Source organism: Peromyscus leucopus, chromosome 2 (assembly GCF_004664715.2).
Source record: "Peromyscus leucopus breed LL Stock chromosome 2, UCI_PerLeu_2.1, whole genome shotgun sequence".
NCBI classification, from domain to species: Eukaryota; Metazoa; Chordata; class Mammalia; order Rodentia; family Cricetidae; genus Peromyscus; species Peromyscus leucopus.
This window is the reverse complement of record NC_051064.1, coordinates 120042163-120054368: the sequence shown is the minus strand read 5'-3', so window position 1 is coordinate 120054368 and position 12206 is coordinate 120042163. Positions and strand designations below refer to the sequence as shown.

Below are 12206 nucleotides of genomic sequence, written 5' to 3'. Positions count from 1 at the left end.
AGAGACGTTCCTGAGCCAGAGCCCTCGGGCCTTGCCTAGCCAAGATTCACCCATTGGTACTTTGCTTTCTGGCGGGCTGATCTGCTGAAGTCAGTTGCCATCTACTGCTCCTCTGACATGACCACCAGCAGAAGAGGACAGCCAGTGTCAACTTCTGGCCATCATATCTATGAACACACATTGGTGCACACACATACACAAATACACACACACACACACACACACACACACACACACCTCACAAGCACACAAAGGAAGAAAGGGGAGAGAGAAAGAGAGAGAGAAAGGGAGGGAGGGAAAATGAATAAGGAGAATAAAGAAGGCGAAAGAGTCCATCGCTCATTTAACACATATCTATTGTGCACCTACCATGGGGACAGATCCCATGTTTGGTGGCTGAGATGGTGGAGTCAGGTGTGACCCCTTCTCTACAGGAACTTACTGTGTTTGGAGAACAGGGCCACACCCATGCATTCACTGCATCCATCCATGTTTGCTTCCACCCATTTATTGCATCCATCACTCCACTGCATGCCTGCTGCACTCCAGGACCTTATGCACACACTGGGACACAGTAGTGAAGCAGCTGGACAGGGTCCTCAGCCCAAAGCTTCCATTCTACTTTGCATGGTGTGATAAATGTAACAAGATGGGGCCCCCAGGTGCTACTGGTACATTTTGGAGATATGTGTCTCCATATCCCAGGGTGCTCAGGGAAGGCTTGTTGGTGGAGTGAGGGATGTGGGACATGTGAAGAAGGGCCAGGCTATATCCAAGCATAGGAAGCCATGCACAAGAACCCAGTGTCCCATGCCCCAGGGACCCACAGAGTGTAGAAACACCAAGGAGTTGTGCCTGGGCGGAGGCTTTGGTGTTGAGCAGACACCCCCCCCCCCAATTTGTCAGGGAATGGCACAGGCTCTAACCCGGTGGTTCTCAACCTTCCTGATGCTGTGACCCTTTAATACAGTCCCTCATGTTGTGGTGACCCCCAACCATAAAATTATTTCATTGCTACTTCATAACTATAATTTTGCTACTGTTATGAATTGTTATGTAAATAGCTGAGATTCTATCGCAAGGGGGTCATGACTCACAGGTTGAGAACCACTTCTCTCAGAAACTAAGACCTGAGTAGGCTGGCCAGTCAGCACATTTTGTCACTAACAGAAGCTAATATAGAGGGGAAAGTAAGTCTAATTTTATTATGTCTCATTGAGAACAACAGCTCCCCTCCAAGCCTACTGCTGGAGACAGCAGTGACTCCTTCTTCTCCTGAACCCTTTTACCTAGCCCGTATTGTAGAGGGGCCACCACATCCCTTTGATGCCCTGAAGTACACACAGGTGTGCTGGGTGCCAAGTGAGCCCATGCATTGGGCATCTGACAGGTGAGCAGCTGGAGTGGGTTTAAACAAATGTACATATCATGGGGATCTCACATTGGGATGCCTGGCCCACTCATTCCCATGTGTGCGGCTCTCTTACTGTTCAGATGCTAGTTGCTGCAAAATGAATACGTGGTGCTCTTTAAAACTGATGGAAGCAGAGACACGCCAGTCCTCCCTTCTCCAGACCCGAGCAAGATCAGGGAGGTAGACGGGTCAGGAGTCTGGAACCCTTGTAGCCAGGGACACGCTGACAATGTGGGACCATGACTGAGAATGGCTGATGACTGTTTTGTGCCTTGAGCAGATCCCTATGGACCCACAAAGCAATGACCCAAGTCAGTCAGACAAACAGGACGTTCTGTGCCTGTGCTTCAGCCCGTCAGAAGAAACCCTGATCGCCAGCACCAGCAAGAACCAACTCTATACCATCACCATGTCTCTGACAGAGATCAGCAAGGTGAGCTTCTTCCAAGGGCATCAGTCCCCTTCCAGTCCGCACTGGGATGCCCAGCAGGGGATGCTCACCATGTGGATAGGGTTTCATGCAAAGCTGTGTGGCTTATGCGTGCTGTTCATACAAGCAAACAGAAAAGCTGAGTGTGCAGAAGTGCTGTGGTGTCGGGGGATGGGAGTGCAGCCTTGATGTAGCCTATCAAATCCAAACCCCACATACCTGCTGGCAGTAGCGCTTTCAAGGAATTTAATCTACTACCATACTTACTCAGGGCCCAAAGATTTCTATATAATCTTCGTGGTTGTTTTTTCAATTGTTTTGGAGCTGCAAAGGAAACTACCATAAAACACTCCAGACATCATAACAAAAAAAGCACCCTGTTCGCTGCACACTTCAAAGTCTGTAAAATATCAGTTTAGACCTGTGTTCCCTAGCAGCATGGACTCAAATATACAAAGGGAAGACAATAGACCACCTATAACCTCAGTTGAGGATTTTTTTTTCCCCAGAGCTGAGGACCGAACCCAGGGCCTTGAGCTTGCTAGGCAAGCACTCTACCACTGAGCTAAATCCCCAACCCCGGTCTTTTTTTTTTTTTTTTTTTTTTTTTTAAGATTTATTATGTATACAGAAGGGGGCACCAGATCTCATTACAATGGTTGTGAGCCACCATGTGCTTGCTGGGAATTGAACTCAGGACCTCTGGAAGAGCAGTCAGTGCTCTTAACCTCTGAGCCACCTCTCTAGCCCATCAGTTGAGGATTTTAACATATCCTTTTCAGTCATATTTTGGGGGATGTTCTTATTGCTGTCTTTGCTTTTTCTGAGACAGGGACTCAAACAGCCCTGGTAGCTAAGAATGGCCTTGGGGTTCTGGTTTTCCTGCCTCGACCTCTATTGTGCAGGCATCACCTCTCGAGTTTATACCGTGCTGGGGATCGAACCCAGGATTTCATGGATATGCCAGGCAAGCTCTCTACCCACTGAGCTCCGTCTCTAGCCCAGTGGTGGTTTATAGTAGCCTTGTTATTCAGAGCTGAACAACCAGTACTGTAGTTAGTTATAGTTATAGGACACATTCATCACCTCCTAAAGAGAACAGCCCGTACCCTTAGCTGCCGTCCTCCACCTCCCTCCCACCTCAACCCTAAGCAAGTGCTAATCTATTTTATACATCATAGATCTGCTTTTTCTGGATACTTTATATAAACAAAATCAAACAGATATGGACACAGTTGCAAGACTGTCACCAGTGAGGACCAAGTAGTCAAACCCATGAGCCTATGAGGGGCATGTCACATTCAAACCATGAGGTTTGAAAAGGAAAATATGGGGCTGGAGAGGTGGCTCAGCAGTTAAGAACACTGGCGTTCTTCCCGAGGACCTCGGTTCGATTCCCAGCACCCACATGGCAGCTCATAACTGCCTGTAACTCCAGTTTGAGGGGATCCAACACCTTCACACAGACATACATACAGACAAAACACAAATGCACATGGAATAAATAAATTTTAAAAGAGAAAATAGTATGAAATAGTTGTCGTGGAAATTCAGAAAGTAAACACATTGCAGAGCATAAGCAGAGCATACTAAATCCCCACTGGAGGATCCTGGCCGTGGATTCTGAGGGAGACCATGAGCTTGCCGGGCTGGCTCCCTCTCATTCCACAGCTCCTGGGCCTAGAGGGAGAAAAGAATTGCTTCCCTTGTGGGGAAAAAAGGGGGCGTGTCTGAGTATGTTTAAAAGCTACTAAGAATTAGCCGGTAGAAACACTGTTGCCAAACATACCGGGCAGAAGGAGTGGAGAAGCACCACTCTGTCTCAGACCGGGTCACAGGAGGACGTGGGAGTGTGGAGATTTATGCGTGGGAGAGTACAAGAGTGGGTGGGAATTGTCATCTCAGCCTTTCTTTGTCTTGGCGTGGGAACAGACCTAGCGTGTGTTCACCTCATTCAGTTTTCCACCATCACTTCCGTCTGTCCTTAGAGAAAATGCCTCTGAGGACAGACATTTGTAACACCCAACGATCACATGCTACAGTCTCCTGGGGAGGAATTGGGCATTGCTTATTAAGATGCTTGAAAACATTCACAGCATTTGACCCCAGAAATGTATCCTAAGGTAGTAATGAGAGATACACAAAGACATGTAAGGACATTCAGTCTGTAGTGTACTCTCAAGTAACAAAGTTAGAAGCCGCACAAATGTTCCCGCAGAATCAGATGGTTAAAGCCTATGACACTAGACTTGTGTTGTCATTAAGATAAGAAAATTTTAAAGTTTTGTTTATTTATATGGGTGTTTTGCCTGCATGTATGTCTTTATACCGTGTGTGTGTGTGTGTGTGTGTGTGTGTGTGTGTGTGTGTGTGTGTTGCTATAGGAGAATAAAAGAGGGCATCAGATCCCATGGAACTGGAGTTACAGACCATTGCAAGCTGTCATGTGGGTGCTGGGGCTCAAACTTAGGCCCTCTGGGAGAACAGCCTGTGATCTTAACCACTGAGCCATCTCTCCAGCCCCTAAAATTATATATATACATATATGTATGTAATATTTTAGTAACTATTCGAAGATTTCATAAAGATTTCAACAAATCTTGATCATATTCACACCCCATTTCTCCCCCCAGGTCCTCCCAGATCCCTCCCCTACATCTCCCTTCCTGTCAGTTTTTGTTTGTCCATCTATTTTGTTTTGTTTTTCAAGACAGGGTTTTCTCTGTGTAGCCCTAGATGCCCTGGAACTCACTCTGTAGACCAGGCTGGCCTCGAACTCACAGAGATCTGCCTGCCTCTGCCTAGGATTAAAGGCGTGAGCCACCACACCCAGACTGTCCCCCTTTTTTTTAAAGAAGAGACTGTCTCGAAACACACATCCTGATCCTCTGGCTCTTACAGTCTTTTCGCCTCCTTTTCTGTGCTATTCCCTGGGCCTCAGGTGTGGGGGTTGGGTTGTAGATGTATAGGTGGAGGCAGACACACCACGGTCAGTTGTTCTCTGCATTTTGACCATTGTGGGTTTCTGTAATGTTCTCCATTGTCTGCAAAAAGAAGGTTCTTTGATGTCAGGTGAGAGCCGCACTTACCTGTGGGTATAAGGGTCAGTGTTTAGAATACAGTTAGAACCCTGTCTCGAAAAACCAAAAAAAAAAAAAAAAAGAATACAGTTAGAGATTATACTGATTCAGGAAAAAAAAAAAAAAGGCAGTAATAGGCTCTCCTCTAGATTCCATGGCCTCGCCAATATTTTAAAATAACAGTATCTTAGGAAAACCACATGGAACATCGAAACAATTTGCCTTAGCAGGATTTCTGTGTGCACAGGTCAGATACTAATTCACGCTGAAGGACACAGGCAGCCCTGGGCTCACCCTGCTGGCTCTCATTTTGTGTGGTTTCTCCAGGGAGAGCCTGCCCATTTCGAGTACCTGCTGTACCCACTGCACTCGGCGTCCATCACTGGCCTAGCTACCTGCATCCGTAAACCCCTCATTGCCACCTGTTCCCTGGATCGCTCCATCCGCGTCTGGAATTATGAATCAAAGTAAGGAGGGCAAGGCTCTGCTACTACCGTGTGTACAGAATGCCAATCATTAAGCCTGTTTATGCAGTGTTTTCATTAGAGAGGTTTCCAATGCAATGACCTAGAAGCTTCCAGCTGGAAAAGCCTTGTTCTAAAAACCGAATTAGCCGGGTGGTGGTGGCACACGCCTTTAATCCCAACACTCGGAAGGCAAAGTCAGGCAGATCTCTGTGAGTTCGAGGCCAGCCTGGTCTACAAAAAGAATTCCAGGAGAGGCGCAAAGCTACACAGAGAAACCCTGTCTCTAAAAACCAAAAAAAAAAAAACAAAAAACAAAACCAAATTAGTCAGCTGTCTCCCAATCCCGTGTGGGCTAGAAAATTATTTTCTGGTTTATTAAATGTTTGCTATACGCCAGACCTCTACTAGACTCTAGGAACAGAGGTAAACATTCCACACTAGCTCACCCTCATCCGTTAATGCCTCTGTCCCTCCCGCTCTCCTGTCCCATCCCTTTCTCAGCTCCTCTTGCTGCAGCGTTCTCTCCAGACTTTTGGCTCCTCCTCTTTTTCCTCCTTACTGTCCCAACCCTCTCCAGCCCCCTAAAATGATAGGATCTCCAAACCCAAACTGCACCCAAATTCTTCTTTACTCTTGTGTACAAGGGACCGCTGGAAAAAATTACTTAATATTCTTTGTAATTCTGGGGTTGTGTGTTCAGTACTAGATGGTAATTTGACCAGTTTTCCTGTTGGCTGTTCTCAGTGCCCAGCGTTATCTTCAAGCAACCAGAATCCCAAAAACAGTGATTGCAAGCAATAAAATAACTCAGATACACAAAAACAAATAAAATGGGGGAGCATGAGAGGGTTAGAGACTCAGCTCATAACTCAGTAATGGCCTTTCTCACAGCACGCTGGAGCTGTTTAAGGAATACCAAGAAGAGGCCTACACCATTAGCCTTCACCCCTCTGGACACTTCATCGTGGTGGGCTTTGCTGACAAACTCCGTCTTATGAATCTGCTCATCGATGACATCCGTCCTTTCAAAGAATATTCTGTCAGAGGATGCAGGGAGGTAAAGACCATGGGACCAAAGTCTGTCTTAGGAGCTTTGGAGATGTAAAACAGTAGCCGGTGCGTGGTTCTGTCCATGCTTTTCTACACCCACCCAAATAATATGCTGGACCTAAAGCCTTGTGGGATTCCATATGTGATAGGGCTGGGCATCTTGGTTAAGATTAGAGAAGAAAAGCAACCCCAAGATGAGCATCCCAGCTGGGAGGGTAAAAGTGAGGTTGTTTGTGAGGGAGCCAGGGAAGCAATGTCAACAGTGGGATGCAGGTACAGCCCATCAGCTTTCCCTCAGGTGGCTTGAAGAAGCAAGACAGTGATGGTAGAGCATCCCATTCCCCAGCCTGAAACGGTGCCGTTGCAGACACCGTGGGGCCAGTTCTGGGACAGAGCAGTGTAATGACCAGCAGACGAGGCAGCATCAGGGTATTGGCGCCATGAGCTACAGGAGTGTTGGTGGTGTCTGGAAGCAGCACCTCCCCACCCCCACCCCACCCAGAGCCCCGGGCTCCACTCAGATGCCCCCCTTTCTTGCTCCCTCCCTCCCTGTAGTGTGCCTTTAGCAACGGAGGGCACCTCTTTGCTTCGGTCAACGGGAATGTGATTCACATTTTCACCACCACAAGCCTGGAGAACATCATCAACCTGAAAGGCCACACGGGGAAGGTAAGTCAGTGGCCAGTGGCCAGGGTGACAAGGGCCACTGAGACATGTACTGTGCTAGCCAAGGGGGTCTCCTTTCCTGACGGGGCTCACAAAATACCTGCAAAGGCAAATTGTAACTGGATCAATGAAAGAAAAGTATGTGGGTGCTGAAGAGGTAGGCTCAATGTAGGCTGTGATGTCTGCAAAGGCTTGGTCCTGGGGGCAGTGAGTAGGGGTTACCCAGACAGGGCTGGTGGTGATAGCCATTGCATATGAGAATATAAACCCAGCTGGGCGGTGGTAGTGCATGCTTTTAATCCCAGCACTCAGGAGGCAGGGGTAGCTGGATCTCTGTGAGTTCGAGGCCAGCCTGAGCTACAGAGAGAGTTCCAGGATAGGCTCCAAAGCTACACAGAGAAACCCTGTCTCAAAAAAAAAAAAAAAAAAAATAAGAGAATATAAACCCCACAGACAGATGGAGTATCAGAGGCACTGAAGAGTTTGTGGGGCAGGGTGGTGGTGGCACATGCCTTTAATCCCAACACTCAGGAGGCAGAGCCAGGAGGATCTCTGTGAGTTCAAGGCCAGCCTGGTCTACAGAGTGAGATCCAAGACAGGCACCAAAACTACACAGAGAAACCCAGTCTTGAAAAAGAAAAAAGAAAAAAAAAGAGTTTGTGGAGATGGAACATGGGTATCAGGTGTCATGACACACAGGTGAACTGAAATTGGAGAGGTTTACAGGGCCCCCAATGCATAGAACCTTTAGATCTTCTAACATATATCTTTTAGAGGTGAAGACAGGATTATGACGCCAAAAGACAGCCGGGCAGTGGTGGAGCATGCCTTTAATCCCAGCCCTCAGGAAGCAGAGCCAGGTGGATCTCTGTGAGTTCAAGGTCAGCCTGGTCTACAGAACGAGATCCAGGACAGGCACCAAAACTACACAGAGAAACCCTGTTTCGAAGCGGGAAAAAAAGATGCCAGAAGATTTAAATGGGACTAGACATTTTCACCAACAGGAGCCATTAGGTCAGGAGACTGGTTACAGGAAAAGCAAATGTTAAAGACAGTAGCAGCCAGTCTACATATGTGGAGAGAGGGGAAGCTGGGGATGAGTCTGCGTTCAACCGAAGTTAGAGGTAATGCTGTGAGTTTACGGCTTTTGATGCAGGAAGAGGTAGGCAGATCCAAAAGGAGAGGTGTAGGCAGGTGTTCTATGCATTGAAAGGGAACTTAAGGCCAATTCTATACAGTTTCTTCCCCACAACACATTAAATCAGTTTCAAGGCCAGTCTTACCCTTACCAAAGAACAGACAAGACAGTCCAAAAGAAGAAAGACACTGCAGAGCTATACCCGTGGTGAACACGGACTGAGAAATCTCAAGACAGCAGAACACCGAAACTTACCAGCATACAGTTGTTACAGAGTGTGACCCACGGGCTTTTCCCTGGGAATGCAAGGCTGGTTTGACATGGAAAACCAACCAGTGTGATCCACTGCATTAACAGGCTAACAGGAAAACAGCTTCAAACGCTTTCATCTCCAGTGTATGTATCTTATTTATTTTTGTTTAACTTTTTATTGGGTGTGGGGGGGTGGCATGAGTGTGGAAATCTGAAGAGGGTCAATTCTCTCCTTCTATCATGTGAGTCCCTGGGATCAAATTCAGGTTGTCAGAGTTGACTGACAGCATGTTCACCCCCTAAGCCATCTACTGGCCCTGTATCTTATTTTTAAAAGTCAATCTCACTGGCCTGTATTTTATTTTTTGTTGCACATCCTATAATACATTGTGGTGGTTGGGTGGTTGTGTGGTTTTGAGACAGGGTCTCACCATGTAGCCCTGGCTAGCCTGGAACTTGTAGGCCAGGCTGGCCCCAGACTCACAGAGATTCACCTCCCTCTGTCTCTGGAGTGCTAGGATTAAAGGTGTGTGCTGCCACACCTGGTTTATAATACACTGTTTTGATCGCTACTCTGTGTGACTTTATTGTGTCTTTTCAAATAGCTGAAAGAAACAGATGAATTTGTAAAATTTGTAAAAATTTTAATATGAACTTTCCATATGTTAGAGAGTAAAGAAAATGTACTCTGCAATCATGCTGTCTCTTGGTGGCTTATGAAATTATCACTGTGTTTTCTTTGGTGTGATGTCATATTGTCATCAGCGATCAACTACCTCTGGTCTAAAGAACTTCCTTTGGCATTTTTTTTTTTTTTTTTTTTTTTTTTTTTTGGTTTTTCAAGACAGGGTTTCTCTGTGTAGCTTTGTGCCTTTCCTGGAACTCGCTTTGGAGACCAAGCTGGCCTCGAACTCACAGAGATCTGCCTGCCTCTGCCTCCCGAGTGCTGGGATTAAAGGCGTGCGCCACCACCGCCCGGCCCCTTTGGCATTTCTTGAAAGGCATGTCTTCCGGGCAATCAGTTCTCTAGTTTGTGTTTATCTGGGGATTCATTAATGTGTCCTTCATAATTAAAATAGACATTTAGTTTTGCTAGACATAAAGTGATGGTTCTTGTTGTGACTATCAGTGCTTCAAACACCTCCCACTGCCTCTGGCTCTCCCTCCGGATTTTCTGACAGAAGCCAAATGGTATCTTGGGCTGTCACTAGTGTAGACCAGTTGACTTTCTCTCAGGTTTTCATGTTGTTGGCTTGCAGGATTTTGACTGTGGTGTGTCTGGATGCCCATCTCTTTGTGCTTCTCCTACTTGAAATGTACTGTAGTCCTTGGATGCGTGCGTTCATGTTTTTCAGCAAGTTTTGACTGCTTTCAGAATTACATACTTATTTGTAACTCTTTCCTGATGCTCTTCTCTCTCCTCCTGGTACTCTCGACCCACATCTGCTGGTGTACGTGATGGTTGTCCAGGGCTCTCTTGGTCTCCATTAGATTTTCTTAAACATCTCTGGTTTTTCAGATTGCGTGATGGCTTTTGATCTGCCTTCACGCTCCCCTGCTCAGATCTTCCGTGGAGCCCCTCTAGGGACATTTTCACTTTGGCAATTACACTTTTCAACCCTGGGGTGTCCATTAGAGTTTCTAAAAATGCTCTCTCTCCCTTTGGCATCGCCAACTTGATGAGACGCATCATCGCTTCTTTTAATTCCTCAAGCGTGGCTTCTGCACTCCTTTGGATGTGTTTACATCAGCTGAGTCTTTGCTGGTCCGGGCACCGTCCAGGACACCTCCGTGCCCACGCCTGTCGTCTTCTTTTCGGGGCACGGTGTTTCTGAGGGCTTTGTTGGTTTGCTTCGTGTGTGTTTCCTGGCTTCTTATTGGCTGGCTATTCTAGGCACTATATTGCAACAATTCTAGATCTATATTCCCGAGAGCTGGTGGTAGGCGGGTAAGTTGGTGGGATGACGGACTGCTTATTTGCTCAGTGGAGGAACTAATTTTGTAAAGCCTTTTTCCTATGCAGTGGGCAGCCTTTAATGTCCGTACTTAGAATTTTTTTCTTACCTTTTTTTCTTCTTTTTCGATTTGAGCCTTCGGTTTGCCTGTGGATGGCCTAAGGCACTTGTTAATTATAGGTTTCCCATAAGTCCACTTAGATTCCCCATAAGCCCATGTAGATTTCCCATAAACCAACTTAGCTGCTTTGATTTTTAGCCTTCACTCCTAGGTGTGGGGGGGCCTTGGCAGCTGCTTTAGGCCACGAGGTTTTCGGCTCCATGGTCTGCAGAGATGGGCAGTTTGGATGTGCCCTCTCTGGTTTTGCCTGACAAGGCACAGCCTTAGTCAGGAACATAATCTTCCATGCTGCCAAGAGTGAGTGCCACTTTACATGTTAAGCCTGGGTTCTTGGAAGGTGCCCTTGAGTGAAGGAACTCACTGTTCAGTGTGTGGTCAGATGTTGTATGGAAGCCTGTTGTCCCAGAGAGACTTCTGCCTGAGTCAGTGGGTCTTCAGGTAGCTTAGAAAATGCCTTTGTATTTCCTACAACCTGCTCCCATCGCTGCCCAGTGGATGCACCCCGCCGCAGGCACACAGCCTTGTAGCCCCCGGTGACCATCTCTTTCCCACGATCTCGCTACTGAAATTCAGCCGCTCTGCTGGCTTTTTCCTATGTCATAGTTACCAGCCTCCCCTTTGATCTCTCACCAAGATCTCCACTGTTTCAGATGTGCCCATAAGCACAGAGGTCTCCAGAAGCTGTTGTAAATAAAGTCAGTCCCTGGCTGCCACGGAGTGCTCTGTCTCAGTGGCTGCATTTCCCTGATGCAAAGCCCTTACATCGCCACGCCCTGAACCTGCTTTCCCAGCAGTGGCACCCCTACTTTGAGTGGAAGCTGCAGGGTAGGGGCAGGGTGGCAGGAACCCCTGATCTTTACCTGGTCCTCATAGTGAGGAATCTCCACCAATAAGCGCACTGGGGCGTCAGCAGTCAGGTACCGTTACTCTTGGCCTGTCTGCAATTGGAGTGGAGCTCTCCCTGAGAGACTGGCTGAGGGAAAGGAACCAACTATCATGGCCATGCCTGTCTGCACCTCTGCATCCTGGGGATAACAAATGTCAGCCATCTTTCCTTCCCAGAGTGAAACCGTACTGAAGAGCAGAGGTGGCATGTTACCTCGGCAGCTGCTGCCCGGAGTCCACAGCAGTGGCTTTTCAGGTGGTACAGACACCACAGGCTCCTCATACAGAGACTGGGGAGATGTTCTTGGATGAATGTTTCTCCATTGTCCCATGCCCTTCAAACAGGTTTCCGGGGACTTTGATTGGTGCTCATGTGCATGTATGGTTGGTTGGTTGGTTTTGAAATAGGTTCTCTGACTAGCCTGCAACTCACCTAGCAGGTTAGGCTAGCTGGCAAGCACCAAGGATCCATCTGTCTCTGTCTCCTGGTCGCTGAGGTCACAAGAGTGGACCATTATGCCTGGCTTTTTTTTTTTTTTTTCCAATGTAGGTCCTGGGAGTCAAACTCAGGTCCTCATGCCTGCCAGGTGAGCGCTTCACCAACTGACTCGCGCCTCCAGCCCTAAGTGGTTGTTCTGATTATTTTTACCAGTTAACTTAGGTCACTGGGGCAACTAGCTGATACCCTAACTCCAGAAGTCTCTCCTTCTAGAAGTCTCAGAGCTGTTGTTTGCAGTTTCCTGTGAAT

At 47.3% G+C, this 12206-nt stretch overlaps 1 protein-coding gene across 5 annotated transcripts in view; it reads left to right on the top strand.

Annotated features, from left to right (window-relative positions):
• Positions 1 to 12206, top strand: part of Cfap57 (cilia and flagella associated protein 57) — a 75544-nt gene that overhangs the window by 17689 nt on the left and 45649 nt on the right. For all 5 annotated transcript variants that reach the window (XM_028893188.2, XM_037202883.1, XM_037202884.1 and 2 more), the window contains exons 6-9: positions 1695 to 1847; positions 5252 to 5391; positions 6283 to 6448; positions 6997 to 7110. In XM_028893188.2, the coding sequence (XP_028749021.1) occupies positions 1695 to 1847; positions 5252 to 5391; positions 6283 to 6448; positions 6997 to 7110 (573 nt within the window). The remainder of the gene's footprint in view (positions 1 to 1694; positions 1848 to 5251; positions 5392 to 6282; positions 6449 to 6996; positions 7111 to 12206) is intronic.